The 15772-nt window shown below is 45.9% G+C and overlaps 1 protein-coding gene across 1 annotated transcript in view; it reads right to left on the reverse strand.

Annotated features, from left to right (window-relative positions):
- The window catches only part of LOC120909924 (zinc finger protein 300-like), a 196851-nt gene extending 183968 nt beyond the window's left edge, over positions 1-12883 (reverse strand). The window contains exons 1-4 of the mRNA XM_040321742.1: positions 12776-12883; positions 11780-11882; positions 11212-11313; positions 10676-10773 (exon numbers count right to left, since the gene is read on the reverse strand). Of these exons, the coding sequence (XP_040177676.1) occupies positions 10676-10773; positions 11212-11313; positions 11780-11831 (252 nt within the window). The 5' untranslated portion in view covers positions 11832-11882; positions 12776-12883. The remainder of the gene's footprint in view (positions 1-10675; positions 10774-11211; positions 11314-11779; positions 11883-12775) is intronic.
- Positions 12884-15772: the final 2889 nt, after the last annotated feature.

Consider the following 15772-nt stretch of genomic DNA (forward strand, 5'->3'; position numbering starts at 1 on the left):
CAGGTCTCCTTCACACAACACAATAGATCAATAAACCTTTCAACAGAGGAATGAGTCACACCTGAAATCACCTGTTACCTCTAACACACACACAATTACTAGCAGGGAGAATTACACTGAAGCATATGCTTCACAATTTCACACAGCCTGTGACCACCAACCCAGCCTGTGACCACCAACCCAGCCTGTGACCACCAACCCAGCCTGTGCCTAACAATAGGAAGAGAGGAGGGGGAATTGCCGGCCGGATGATCAGAGCGCCGAGGAACATCACAGCTTTCATTTCAATTGCTGTATGTTCCTGCCGCTCGCCGTCACATACAGCCCCGCCTCCTGGCCAGGGGAACTTTGATATATGTCCTGGGATTGGACGGGTGATCTGTCTATCAAAGTCCCTGGATAAGGAGGAGGGGCTGTATGTGACAGCGAGTGCGGGGAACACATGGCAATTGAAATGAAAGCTGTGATGTTCCTCGGCGCTCTGATCATCCGGCTGCCTGCTCTCCTCTCTCTTCCCCTCCATACAACCCCGCCTGCCGACGGTACTCGAGCGGTGAGCCATGAACCATGCTTGATGACTATACAGTGCCAGAATAGAAGCCATACTATTAAAAGCAACACAATTCTACATGATATGCCCTGCAATAGGAGAGCTTTAACCACTTCCAGACCGCCGCATGTATATGTACGTCGGCAGAATGGCACGTACAGGCACATTGGCGTACCTGTACGTCCCTGCCTAGACGTGGGTCGGGGGTCCTATCGGGACCCCCCCCCCCCCCGCTACATGCGGCGGTCGGATTCCCGCGGGGAGTGATCCGGGACGACGGCACGGCTATTCGTTTATAGCCGCCCCCTCGCGATCGCTCCCCGGAGCTGAAGAACGGGGAGAGCCGTATGTAAACACGGCTTCCCCGTGCTTCACTGTGGCGGCTGCATCGATCGAGTGATCCCTTTTATAGGGAGACTCGATCGATGACGTCAGTCCTACAGCCACACCCCCCTACAGTTGTAAACACACACTAGGTGAAGCCTAACTCCTACAGCGCCACCTGTGGTTAACTCCCAAACTGCAACTGTCATTTTCACAATAAACAATGCAATTTAAATGCATTTTTTGCTGTGAAAATGACAATGGTCCCAAAATTGTCCGAAGTGTCCAAAGTGTCCGCCATAATGTCGCAGTCACCAAAAAAATCGCTGATCGCCGCCATTAGTAGTAAAAAAAAAAAAAAAATAATAAAACTATCCCCTATTTTGTAAACGCTATAAATTTTGCGCAAACCAATCGATAAACGCTTATTGCGATTTTTTTTACCAAAAATAGGTAGAAGAATACGTATCGGCCTAAACTGAGGAAATTTTTTTTTTATATATATATATATATATATGTTTTGGGGGATATTTATTATAGCAAAAAGTAAAAAATATTGATTTTTTTTTCAAAATTGTCGCTCTATTTTTGTTTATAGCGCAAAAAATAAAAACCGCAGAGGTGATCAAATACCACCAAAAGAAAGCTCTATTTGTGGGGAAAAAAGGACGCCAATTTTGTTTGGGAGCCACGTCGCACGACCGCGCAATTGTCTGTTAAAGCGACGCAGTGACGAATTGTAAAAACCCCTTGGGTCATTTAGCAGCATATTGGTCCGGTCCTTAAGTGGTTAATATTCGCCTCTCCAGTGGCCTGTGTCTTCTACTTTTCCTCCATTGCAGTGCTGTAACCTCTGTCAGACTCTGCAACATTTGACACTTCTGGGAGTGTCAGATGCCTGTGTCTCTTTCCTAGGAGGACCCCTATAACTCCTGTGTCTTGCAATGATGGCTCCTGACTCCCCCACTGGGCACACACTGGCCCCCCTATTACATTCTACTGACAGAGGAGGGGGGAGAAGAATAGATTGTTGTAGTGACTGAACAAGGAGAGTCTGGGGATATTCTCTGGATTTCGGGTTTATTATTTACCTTTGTTGATCTCTGGAGGAACCTCCCCCTTATACGGCTCATCATCCCTCACATATTGATCTTCTTCACCTACAACTTCAACTTTAATGTCAATGAGATCTGAATCCTGAATAACAGAAATCAGAAAAAGGAGAACATTTCAATAATGGCAAATGATGCCAAACCCACCTACCCTCCTTACAAACCACAGTGTAAGGCCATTATATTAATGGAATTAGAGTTTAGGTTAAATCTTGTCCATTTAAAAGCTGCCCTGTGAACTTAAAAAAAATGTAATTAAAAAAAAAAAACACAGCTCTGAGTGCAATACTTACCTTCTCTCCAGCGCTGTCCCCTGCAGTACCTCTTCTCCCCCACAAGATGTCCTCAACCTTCCAGAAAGATTTACTGTGAGTACAGGAGGTCATTGACCCACCTCCTGAGAGGGAGTCCTGATATGCGAGTACTTTGGATTACAAGCATTCTCCTGGAATGGATTATGCTTGTAAACCAGGCATGTCCAAAGTCAGGCCCGGGGGCCAAATGCGGCCCCCCTGTTGATTTAATATGGCCCCCCTGGGGATTTGGATATATATATTGTTTGTGGCCCCCAAAAGATATATACTGTATTTATTGGCGCTGCCTTGGAGGGGACAGGGAGGGGACAGGACGAGCGCCGTCAGATTACATGAAGAGAATCTCCTGTTTACTCAGCAGCGTCTCTATTGGAAGTCCCGTCTGCTGGGATGCCATTGGACGACTGTTCTGTCTATCGTAGGAGGCGGGACTTTGTATTAAAGAGGCCACAGTGTAAACAAGAGATTCTCCTGTTTGTAATCTGTCAGCACTCGTTCCGCCTCCTCCCTCTGCCCTCCGAAGCTGCAGATGGGCATCGTTCAGGTTGCACTGATGGAAATGGTAAGGCTGCATTTATGGCACATGTGAGGCTGCATATTGGCACATGTGAGGCTGCATTGGTTGCAATGGTAAGGCTGCATTGGTTGCAATGGTAAGGCTGCATTGGTTGCAATGGTAAGGCTGCATTGGTTGGAATGGTAAGGTTGCATTCATGGCAATTGTAAGGCTGCATTCATGGCAATGGTGAGGTTGCATTCATGGCAATGGTAAGCCTGTGCGTGTTATACGCTGATAAATACGGTATATCCAAATAACACGCCCAAGCTCATCCTTAGTCCTAAGCAGCGCTCTGGGATTCGTTGGGGCCACAAATAAAATATATACAGTTTATCCAAATAATACGCCCAAGCTCATCTCTTCACCACGCACAGCCACAAAGGCAAGAGAATTCTTGTTGGGCCGTGTATTAGTGCTGAGACGAACACACTTAGACATGTCAGGCAAAATAGTCAGCCACTAGATGGAGCTGAGGATCATAGGAAATAAGGGCTTAATCCACAAAAGGGATACGCCGTCGTATCCCTGTTTCTATCTATGGAACTGATCCACAGAATCAGTTTCTCATAGATAGGCAGAAGATCCGACATGTGTAAGGGACTTACACTGTCGGATCTTAGGATGCAGTACCGCATCCGCCGCTGGGGGCATTTCTCGTCGAAATCCAGCGTCGGGTATGCAAATTAGCACTTACGGAGATCCACGAAGCTTTTACGCTTCGTTTTTTCTCCGTAAGTATTAGTTTGCCGTCGCAAAATTAGGGCTGCTTTTACAAAGTGTAAAGTTAGTACACCATGTAAAAGTAGACCCTTCTTTGACGCTGTCAAATTTTTTTTTTTCCCGCCGCATCTCTTTTTTTTCCCGACGCAACTTTTTTTACCCGGCGCGATTCACAAAACTCGGCGTAACGTAATTTCGCGCAATGCACGTCGGGAAAATCGCGTCGGAAGCATGCGCAGTACGTCCGGCACGGGAGCGCGACTAATTTAAATGGGACTCGCCCCATTAGATTAGGAACGCCTTGCGCCGGACGGATTTAAGTTACACCGCTCAAAATTTCTAGGTGAGTGCTTTGTGGATCGGGCACTTAGGTAGAGATTTTGTGGCGGTGTAACTTAAACGGGAAAAATTAAGTTACGCCGGGTTTTTGTGGATCTGGCCCTAAATATTTAATTTACTATGTTCGTCAGCCCCATCTAGTGGTTATAATGCAGTATTTTCCTGATTTGCTCTATTCTGTAGGATTAACTTACAGGTGCATCTCAATTTTTTTTAATACAATCAAAAAAGTTAATTTATTTCAGTAATTCAATTTAAAAAGTGAAACTTATATATTATATAGATTCATTACACACAGAGTGATATATTTCAAGCCTTTCTTTAATTTTGATGATTATGGCTTACAGCTAGCGAAAACCCAAAAGTCAGTGGGCCGGATTCAAGAAGCAATTGCGCCTGTGTAACCATAGGTTACACAGCGCAATTGCTTACTTGCCCCGTCGTAACGAATGCTCCTGATTCAGGAACCTCGTTACGCCGACTGCAGCCTAAGATCTGCGCGGCATAAGGCTCTTATGCCCGCATATCTTAGGCTGCATTCTTGCGGTGGACGCTAGGTGGCGTTCCTGTTGTGCTCAGTGTATAGTATGCAAATTGCATACTAACACCGATTCACAACGTTGCGCGAGCCCTGCGTACGCAATTTACGTCGTTTACGTACGGCGGTTTTCGCGCAAGGCTGCCTCTGCGATTAGCAGGGGCAGCCCATGTTACGTATACCCGTCGTTCCCGCGTTGCGAAATTTGAATTTTACGTCGTTTGCGTAAGTGAATCGTGAATGGCGCTGGACGCCATTCACGTTCACTTTGAAGCAAATGATGTCCTTGCGACGTCATTTGCCGCAATGCACGTCGGGAAAGTTTCCCGACGGAGCATGCGCTCTACGATCGGCGCGGGAACGCGCCTAATTTAAATGATTCCCGCCCCCTACGGGATCATTTAAATTGCGTGCTCTAGCCCCGAGCACTTTGCCGGCGCGCCCGCGCAATTCACGGAGCTTCTGCTCCGTGAATCAAGGGCAGCGGAGCAAATTTGCGGGGGCGCAGGGCAAAAACGTTGCCCTGCGCCTCCGTAAATAATGCGCAAATCTCTTTGAATCCGGCCCAGTATCTCTGAAAAGTTGAATATTGTAGACTCATGTAGCTAGATTCAGTAAGAGTTAGGTCGGCGTATCAGTAGATACGCCGACCTAACTCGGAATTTGCGATGTCCTAAGTTTAAGTGTATTCTCAAACAGAGATACACTTAAACCTAGCTAAGATACGACGGCTTGCGCCGTCGTATCTTAGGGTGCAACATTTAGGCTGGCCGCTAGGTGGCGCTTCCATTGCGTTCGGCGTAGAATATGTAAATCACTAGATACGCCTATTCCTGAACGTACGTCCGCCCGTCGCAGTAAAGATACGCCGCCTAAAGATAAACATGCCCCCTAGGTGGCGTAGCCAATGTTAAGTATGGCCGTCGTTCCCGCGTCGAAATTTGAAAATTTTACTTTGTTTGCGTAAGTCGTCCGTGAATAGGGCTGGAGGTAATTTACGTCCACGTCGAAACCAATACGTCCGTGCGGCGTACTTTGCCGCAATGCACACTGGGATATGTAGGCGGACGGCGCATGCGCCGTTCGTAAAATACGTCAATCACGTAAGGTCACCCCCCATTACCATAAAACACGCCCCCCTCAGCTAAATTTGAATTAGGCGCCATTACGCCTGCCCAATTCACGCAATGCCGCCGTAACTTAGCAGGCAAGTACTTTGTGAATCATGTACTTGCCTCGCTAACTTACGGCGGCGTAGTGTAAACACGATACGCTACGCCGCCGCAAAGTTAGGACGCCCTTTCTGAATCCAGCTAATGGTGTCCCACTCTAATCAGCTAATTAACTCAACACACCTGTAAAGGTTTCCCGAGCCTTTAAATGGTCTCCCAGTCTGGTTTAGTAGGTTACACAATCATGGGTAAGACTGCTGACTTGACAGTTGTCCAGAAAGCAGTCATTGACAATCTCCACAAGGCGGGTAAGTCACAAAAGGTCATTGTTAAAAAAAAGCTGGTTGTTCACAGAGTGCTGTATCCAAGCAAATTAATGGAAGGTTGAGTGAAAGGACAAAGTGTGGTAGGAAAAGGTGCAGAAGCAACAGGGATAAACGCAGTCTTGAGAGGATTGTGAAGCAAAGACCATTCAAGAATTTGGGGGAGATTCACAAGGAATGGACTACGGCTGGTGTGAGTGCTTCAAGAGCCACCACACAAAGACGTATCCAGGACATGGGCTACAACTGTCTCATTCCTCTTGTCAAGACACTCCTGAACCGGAGACAACGTCAGAAGCGTCTTACCTGGGCGAAAATTACTAGACTGTTGCTCATTGGTTCAAAGTCCTCTTTTCGGATGAAAGTAAATTTTGCATTTTGTTTGGAAATCGCGGTCCCAGAGTCTGGAGAAGTGCAGAATCCAAGTTGCATGAGGTCCAGTGTGAAGTTTCCACAGTCAGTGATGATTTGTGGAGCCGTGTCATCTGCTAGTGTTGGTCCACTGTGTAATGTCAGCGCAGCCATCTACCAGGAAATTCTAGAGCACTGCATGCTTCCTTCTGCTGACCAGCTTTATGGAGATGCCAATTTAATTTTCCAGCAGGACTTGGCACCTGCCCACACTGCCAAACGTACCAATACCTGGTTTATTGATCATGGTATCGCTGTGCTTGATTGTCCAGCAAACTTGCCTGACCTAAATCCCATAGAGAATCTGTGGTGTATTGTTCAGAGGAAGATAAGAGATTAGTAGTTACGGCGATCCACAACGGTTTTTCGCGTTCGCTACGTCGCTGCTAGTCTAGTTTCCCGTCGCAAAGTTAGTCGTCGTTTTTGCTGCCCTAACTTTACACAGCACACGTATGTGCTGTATTAAGTATGGCCGTCGTTCCCGCGTCGAAATTTGAAAATGTTTTGTCCTTGCGCAAGACGTCCGGGAATACGAAAGAACGCTACGCATGTCGCCGTTCGAAAAAATGTCACTTCGCGCAAAGCACGGCGGGAATTTCAAAACGGAGCATGCGCAGTAGGTCCGGCGCGGGAGCGCACCTAATTTAAATGGCACACGCCCCTTTGAATTACGCGGGCTTACGCCGGAGGCCGCCAGCGTAAGTTTTCATGCAAGTGCTTTGAGAATCAGGCACTTGCGATGAAAACTTGCGGCGGTGTAACGTATCTACGATACATTACGCCGCCGTGATTCTACATGAATCTGGGCCTGAGTGCATACTGTACTGTACATGGACATACTTTTCCGTAAGCCAACATTTCTGCATTAACCGGTTAACGACCGCGGCTCTTGCACATATATGTCAGCAGAATGGCACGGCTGGGCAGAGTAACGTATATTTACGTCACTTTAAAATTCCCGCCATGTGGGGGCGTGCATGCGACCCTGCCGCGAGCTCCATGACCATGCCCGCAAACTCGATGTCCGTCGGTGTCCCGCGATTAGGTCACAGAGCTGCAGAATCGGGAGAGGCAGGTGTAAACAAGCATCTCCCCATTCTGCCTAGTGACACTGTCACTGATCGTATGCTCCCTCTCATCGGGAACAGCGATCAGTGACGTGTCACTCGTAGCCACACCTCCCAAACAGTTAGAATTACTCCCTAGGACACACTTAAAGGGGTTGTAAAGGTTCGTTTTTTATTTTCTAAATAGGTTCCTTTTCCTTCGATTTCCCTTCTAAATGTTTTTTTTCTTTGTCTGAATTTCTCACTTCCTGTTCCTCCTCAGTAAACTGTTCTGGCGGACTAACCACCGCTCGGATGATGGTGGAAAGCTTACTGAGGAGAAACAGGAAGTGAGAAATTCAGACAAAGAAACAAACATTTAGAAGGGAAATCGAAGGAAAAGGTAAGTGAACCAACAATGCACTAGCAGTCATGGGTGCTCAACCTGTGGCTCTCCAGCTGTTGCGGAACTACAATTCCCATGAGGCATTGCAAGCCGCTGACAGGTACAAGCATGTCTCCCAAAGGCTGAGGCATTATGGGAATTGCAGTTTTGCAACAGCTGGAGAGCCACAGGTTGAGCACCCATGCGTGACTAGCTTAACCACTTCATTACTGGGCACTTAAACCCCCTTCGTGCCCAGACCAATTTTCAGCGCTGACGCATTTTGAATGACAATTGCGCGGTCATACAACACTGTACCCAAATTATATTTTTATAATTTTTTCCCCACAAATAGAGCTTTCTTTTGGTATTTCATCACCTGTGCGTTTTTATTTTTTTTGCGCTATAAACAGAAATAGACAGAAAATTTTGAAAAAAAAACACAATATTTTTAACTTTTTGTTATAATAATATCCCAATTTAAAAAAAAAAAAAAAAAAAAAAAAAAAAATGTTCCCTCAGTTTAAGCTGATACGTATTCTTCTACATATTTTTGTTAAAAAAAAAAATCGAAATAAGCGTTTATTGATTGGTTTGCGCAAAAGTTATAGCGCCTACAAAATAGGGGATAGATTTATTTTTTATTTTTTACTAGTAATGGCGGCGATCTGTGATTTTTTTTTGTCAGGCCTGCGATATTGCGGCGGACGTTTCGGACACTTTTGACACAAATTTGGGACCATTCACATTTATACAGCGATCAGTGCTATAAAAATGCACTAATTACTGTATAAATGTGACTGGCAGGGAAGGGGTTAACACTAGGGGGTGAGGAAGGGGTTAAATGTATTCCCTGGGTGTGTTCTAACTGTGTGGGGGGAGGGGGGTGACTGGGGGAGGTGACCGATGCTGTGTCCCTATGTACAAGGGACACAGATCGGTCTCCTCTCTCCCTGACAGCACGTGGAGCTCTGTGTTTACACACACAGCTCCACGTCCCTGCTGTCACCTGCTGTCACCGCCGATCGCGTGTACCCGGCGGACATCGCGGCCGCCAGGTACACGCATCGGCTTCCTAGCGATGCGACGGCACAGTGTTTACCCGCTGCACGCCCCCCAGCGGCGCGCGTGGGTAATGTAAACAATAGGACGTCCAAAGATGTCCTCCCGGCACTTCAGGTCCGCGCTGCAGACGTCTTTTGACGATAGCGTGGATCTGTAGTGGTTAAAGGAACCTATTTATAAAATAAAAAAACAAACCTTTACCACCCCTTCAGTGCCACCTAGTGGTCAACCCCTTCACTGCCAGTGTCATTTTGACAGTAATCAGTGGATTTTTATAGCAACGATCGCTATAAAAATTACAATGGTCCCAAAAATGTGTCAAAAGTGTCCGATGTGTCTGCCATAAAGTTGCAAATCGCAGATCGCTGACATGACTAGTAAAAAAAAAAAAAAAAATGATAATAAGAATGCCCAAAAACTATCCCGTTTTGTAGACGCTATAACTTTTGCGCAAACCAATCAATAAACGCCTATTGCGATTTTTTTTAACCCAAAAATATGTAGAAGAATACGTATCGGCCTAAACTGAGGAAAAGTCTTGTTTTTTATAGATTTTTTGGGGATATTTATTATAGCAAAAATATTGATTTTTTTTCAAAATTCTCTATTTTTGTTTACAGCGCAAAAAATAAAAATCGCAGAGGTGATCAAAAACACCAAAATAAAGCTCTATTTGTGGGAAAAAAGATTTTGGGCCAGATTCACAAAAGAGATACGACGGCGTATCTCCTGATACGCCGTCGTATCTCTGAGATCCGACCGTCGTAACTATGCGCCTGATTCATAGAATCAGGTTACGCATAGATCTCACAAAGATCCGACAGGTGTAATTGACTTACACCGTCGTATCTTAGGCTGCAATTCTAGGCCGGCCGCTAAGTGGCGATTCCATTGCGGTCGGCGTAGAATATGCAAATGACTAGTTACGCCGATTCACGAACGTACGCTTTGCCCGTCGCTGTAAATTTACGTCGTTTCCGTAGAGATACGCGGCGTAAAACTAAACCTGCCCTCTAGGTGGTCTAGCCAATGTTAAGTATGGCCGTCGTTTCCGCGTTGAAATTTCACGTTGTTTGCGTAAGTCGTCCGTGAATGGCGCTGGACGCCATTTACGTTAACGTCGAAACCAATGACGTCCTTGCGACGTCATTTAGCGCAATGCACGTCGGGTAATTTTAGGGACGGAGCATGCGCAGTACGTTCGGCGCGGGAACGCGCCTAATTTAAATGGTCCCCGCCCCATTTGAATTAGGCGGGTTTGCGCCGGGCGGATTCACGCTACGCCGCCGCAAGTTTACAGGCAAGTGCTTTGTGAATCAAGCACTTACGCTTAAAACTTGCGGCGGTGTAACGTAAATGGGATACGTTATGCCGCCGCAGCGTAGCCCAATTCTATGTGAATTTGGCCCTTTGTTTGGGAGCCACGTCGCACGACCGCGCAATTTTCAGTTAAAGGGACACAGTGCCGAATCGCAAAAAGTCCTCTGGTCTTTGGGCAGCCAAATGGTCCAGGGCTTAAGTGGTTAAAAAGCCTTTTTTTGATGATATTCAATTTTTGGAGATGCACCTGTATATTTGACCAGAAGAATAAATAGACTAGTAACATTCAATTTTGCCCCCCATTTGCACAGAATGGATTTCTACGCAGTTCACGATATGAAAAGCTCTGAGAATTTCTGGTATAAAAGACTCACACTTGCCAACAAGATATAGGATTTTTTTTTATAATAGAATGATATAAAATACTAGTTTATAAACTAAAACCCACAAAAGCTACTAATGTTACCCTGCAAGGTAAGACCCCCACTTCCGCCTACCTGATCCTCCTGAGGGATCTCCTGATGTTCCTGTGTGGAGTCCCGGGAATACAGAGGACGGGGACATCTCTCTGGGGGATTTCTCTTACTGGATCCATCTGTAGGGAACACAAATCTAGTTGACTTGCTGCAATCAAACCAGTTCTCATGGTTGCTATGATGACCCCCCTGGAGAGGCCAGGCTTCTTTAATGATGACACCTTTGCTATGTATTAGCTGCATTTTAGAAAACAACTACTGCAAGCGTCAGATTTCACTGCAGTGTCATATAATGAGATGTTCAGAGAAGAAATATCTAATGAAAAGGCTTTTCTGAACAAGGAGAATCTGGGACTCTTCTCTGGATTGAGACTGCATATACACCTGAGGGACGCAACGCGTTTGGCACCAAAAGTAGCTTATGAACCTTATTTGGCACTAAGCCAAGTGCGTTTTTGCATTTTTTTTTTTTTTTGAGGTGCCATTAAAAAGATAGTTGTAGTGACTGAACAAGGAGGATCTGGGACTCTTCTCTGGATTTAGTGTTTATTACTCACCTGTGCTGATCTCTGGAGGGTTTTCCTCATCTTCCTCCTTTTTAATTATCACTTGTAGATCCTCCTTTTCACATTTGACCTCTGTCTGAGTGGCTCTGGTGTCTGTGAATAAAGATGAGAGTGAAGCCCCCTGTACTGAGATGTATGAGAGACCCCAGAGAGTGTGGGGGGGGGGGGGTGGGAGACTGGTCACGTCTCTTGGTTGGTAACACACAATGACATGATGTGAGGAGGAGAGTCGGAGTCTAATAGAGGCTGATGGCTCCTGATTCCCTCACTGGGCACATACTGTCTCCCCATTACTGTCTACTGACAGAGGAGGGGGGAGAAGAAGAGATTGTTGTAGTGACCGAACAAGGAGAATCTGGGGCTCTTCTCTGGATTGAGACTGCATTCACACCTGAGGGACGCAACGCGTTTGGCACCAAAGTAGCTTATGAACCTTTTTTGGCACTAAGCCAAGTGAGTTTTTGCATTTTTTTGTTTGAGGTGCCATTAAAGAGATTGTCGTAGTGACTGAACAAGGAGAATCTGGGACTCTTCTCTGGATTTAGTGTTTATTACTCACCTGTGCTGATCTCTGGAGGAACGTCCTCCACATTACAAGGACCATCACCCATCACATATGGATCTTCTTTATCTTCAACTTTAACCACAATCAGACTGTCATTCTAAACACACAAAAAATTACATCATTTATGATTTAGAGCAGGGGTTGTCAAACTGAATTTCATTGTGGGCCGCATTAGCATTATGATTGAACGCAAAAGGGCCGGTTATATCTGTAAGATTAGATGTCCAGCGCATCCCCTCCCCTTACATTAGATGTCAAGAGCCCCCCCCCACCATTAGAAGTTGAGTCCCCGACTCTCCCTTACATCACAGTGCACCCCCTATCCGTATGCTGCTGCTGGGAAGAAGCTGGATGCATTGCTTGAAAGCAGAAAGTAGGGGGTCCGAAGGAGGACCAGAGGAGGGCCGAGGAGAGGTGAGAGAGCCACATAAAATGGCCTGGAGGGCCAGATTCGGTCTGCGGGCCTTGTGTTTGACACCTGAGGAATCTCCTTTTCTTCCTAAAGTGGAAGTCCACTCAAAAGAAAAAAAATACACCAAAATCCTGTAAAAAAAAAAAATGTACTTACCAGAAATGGCAGTTGAATTGCGGAAGTTCCCAATCTGCCTCTTCCCATACCGCGGCAGGTCTTCTTCCTCGTCCTCCCCACGTTGTCTTCTGGGGAATGGAGCGCGGTGTCTTCTGGGAACTGTATGTATTCCAGAAAGCAGCCGCCCATTCACAAAAGCGCAGCGAGACTCGCGCATGCGCAGTAGGAAACAGGCAGTGAAGCCGCAAGGCTCCACTGCCTGTATCCCTCAGTAAGGATGGCGGCGCCGGGAGCTACCAGGATTGAGCGATCGGTCTCGGGGATCCAACATCGCGAGCGCCTAGGACAGGTAATGTGTCCTTATTAAAAATCAGCAGCTACAGTGTTTGTAACTGCTGACTTTAAAAAAATAAAATAAATTACGGGTGGAACCGCGCTTTAAGATCCTCTGTTCCCCCTACCTGATTGTCCTGAGGGATCTCCTGATTGTCCTGAGGGCTCTCCTGATCTTCCTGTGTGGAGTCCCGGGAATACAGAGGACGGGGACATCTCTCTGGGGGATTTCTGTTACTGGATCCATCTGTAGGAAACACACACTGACTAATTACATTGCTTCTATGGGCTGGATTCACATAGAATTGCACTTGCGCCGCGTATCAGAGATACGCTACGCCGCCGTACCTTACCTGGCAGAATTTCGAATCCTCATCGATTTTGCGCTGCAAGTTACGGCGGCGTAGTGTATTTCTGGCGGCGGAATTCAAATCGGAGGGTAGGGGGCGTGATTCAATCAAATGAACTGCGCATGCTCCGTTTTGAAATTTCCCGTCGTGCTTTGCGCGAAATGACGTCGCACCGACGTCATTTTTTGAACGTAGATGTGAGTTACGTCCATCCCGATTCACGGACGACTTACACAAAAAAAAAAAAAAATTCAAATTTCGAAGCGGGAACGACGGCCATACTTAACATGGCAGGTCTATCTATACGCCGCAAAATAGCAGCTTTAACTATACGCCGGAAAAAGCCGACTAGCGATGACGTAAGAGAATGCGACCGCCGTGTGTACGTTCGTAGATCGACGGAAAAAGCAAATTTGCATACCCGACGCGGAAAACGACGCAAACTACTCCCAGCGGGCGCCGAAGTATTGCATCTACGATCCGAAGGCGTACGCCTGTCGGATCGAAGCCAGAAGCCGTCGTATCTTGGTTTGAGGATTCAAACTAAAGATACGACGTGGCAAATTTGAAAGTACGCCGGCGTACTCTCTTTCTGAATCTGGCCCATTGTTTCTATGTCTTTATATCAGAGGATGTGTATCTAGGGGGATCCTCAATACTCTTCTCTCCTTTACAAGAAATGAAAGTCTCCTCTTACCCGGTGATGTGAGGGGCGGCCGCTTCTCCATCATGACGTCCTTGTAGAGATCCTTCTATATACTCCCACCTCTTGGTCTACCTGAGCTCATCTTTGGGGAAAAAACACAGCTTTGTAAAGATCAAGTTGCGAAAAGAGGTTCATAAATATTTAACCACTTAAGGACCGCCTCCTGCAGATATACGTAGGCAGAATGGCACGGCTGGGCACAAGCACGTACCTGTACGTCCTCTTTAAGTGCCCAGCTCCGTGACCACGGGATCCGCGGTTCCGATCGCCGCCGGAGTCCCGCGATCGGTCCCCGGAGCTAAAGAACGAGGAGAGCTGTGTGTAAACACACCTTCCCCGTTCTTCACAGTGGCAGCTTCATTGACCGTGTGTTCCCTGATATAGGGGAAACACGATTAATGCCATCACACGTCCAGCCCCGCCCCCCTACAGTTAGAAAACATATGAGGTCACACATAACCACTAGGGGGCGCTGTAGGGGTTAACTCCCAAACTGCAATTGTCATTTTCACAGTAAACAATACATTTTTATAGCATTTTTTGCTGTGAAAATGACAATGGTCCCAAAAATGTGTCAAAATTGTCCGAAGTGTCCGCCATAATGTCGCAGTCATGAAAAAAATCGCTGATCGCCGCCATTAGTAGTAAAAAAAAAAAAAAATTATAAAAATGCAATAAAACTATCTCCTATTTTGTAAACGCTATAAATTTTGCGCAAACCAATCGATAAACGCTTATTGCAATTTTTGTTACCAAAAATAGGTAGAAGAATACGTATCGGCCTAAACTGAGGAAAAAAAATGTTTTTTTTTATATATTTTTGGGGGATATTTTTTATAGCAAATAGTTAAAAAATTGCATTTTTTTCAAAATTGTTGCTCTATTTTTGTTTATAGCGCAAAAACTAAAAACCGCAGAGGTGATCAAATACCACCAAAAGAAAGCTCTATTTGTGGGGGAAAAAGGACGTCAATTTTGTTTGGGAGCCACGTCGCACGACCGCGCAATTGTGAGTTAAAGCGACGCAGTGCCGAATCGCAAAAAGGGGCAAGGTCCTTTAGCAACAAAATGGTCCGGGGCTGAAGTGGTTAATAAAAAAAAATTTGAAAAATCGAATTTCTTCATAAATTTAGGCCGATATGTATTACGCTACATGTTTTTGGCAAAAAAAAAAAATCCCAATAAGTGTATATTGATTGGTTTGCGCAAAAGTTATCGCGTCTATGGGGCATTTTTATTTATTTTTTACTAGTAATGGCGGCGATCAGTGATTTTTAGGGGGACTGCGACATTGCGGCGGACAAATCAGACACCTAACTGACACTTTTTTGGGAACCAGTGACATCATTACAGTGATCAGTGCTAAAAACATGCATTGTTAAGCTGGCCATACACCAAACTATTATTTTTTTTCAATTTTCTTTAGATTTACCTTCAACTATGTAGTGCAAGGGCCTGCCTGATTGCATACAAATTGAAAGTGTTTATAGTGACCTCCTATTATATGGTTTTGGTAAATCAAAAGGAAAATTGTACAAGAAAATTGTATAATGTATGGCCAGCATTGCTGTACTAATGACACTGGCAGGGAAGGGGTTAACGCCGGGGGCGATCAAAAGGTTAACCGTGTCCCTAGGGGGTGCTTGCTAAATGTGTGGGGGAGGCTCTGACTGGGGGAAGACAGAGATCTGTGATCCTGCTTAGCAAGAACACAAGGGGGTAGATTCACAGACAAGATACGACGTCGTATCTCCGAGTCTGGGCGGTCGTATCTATGCGCCTGATTCTTAGAATCAGTTACGCATAGATATCTATTAGATCCGACAGGCGTAAGTCTCTTACGTCGTCGGATCGTAACTGCATATTTACGCTGGCCGCTAGGGGCGTGTACGCTGATTTACGCGTAAATATGTAAATCAGCTAGATACGCAAATTCACGAACGTACGCCTGGCCGACGCAGTACAGTTACGCCGTTTACGTTAGGCTTTTCCCGGCGTATAGTTACCCCTGCTATATGGTGGCGTAAGTGCGGCGTACCAATGTGAAGTATGGCCGTCGTTCCCGCGTC

This window comes from Rana temporaria, chromosome 8 (assembly GCF_905171775.1).
Source record: "Rana temporaria chromosome 8, aRanTem1.1, whole genome shotgun sequence".
Classification (NCBI taxonomy): Eukaryota; Metazoa; Chordata; class Amphibia; order Anura; family Ranidae; genus Rana; species Rana temporaria.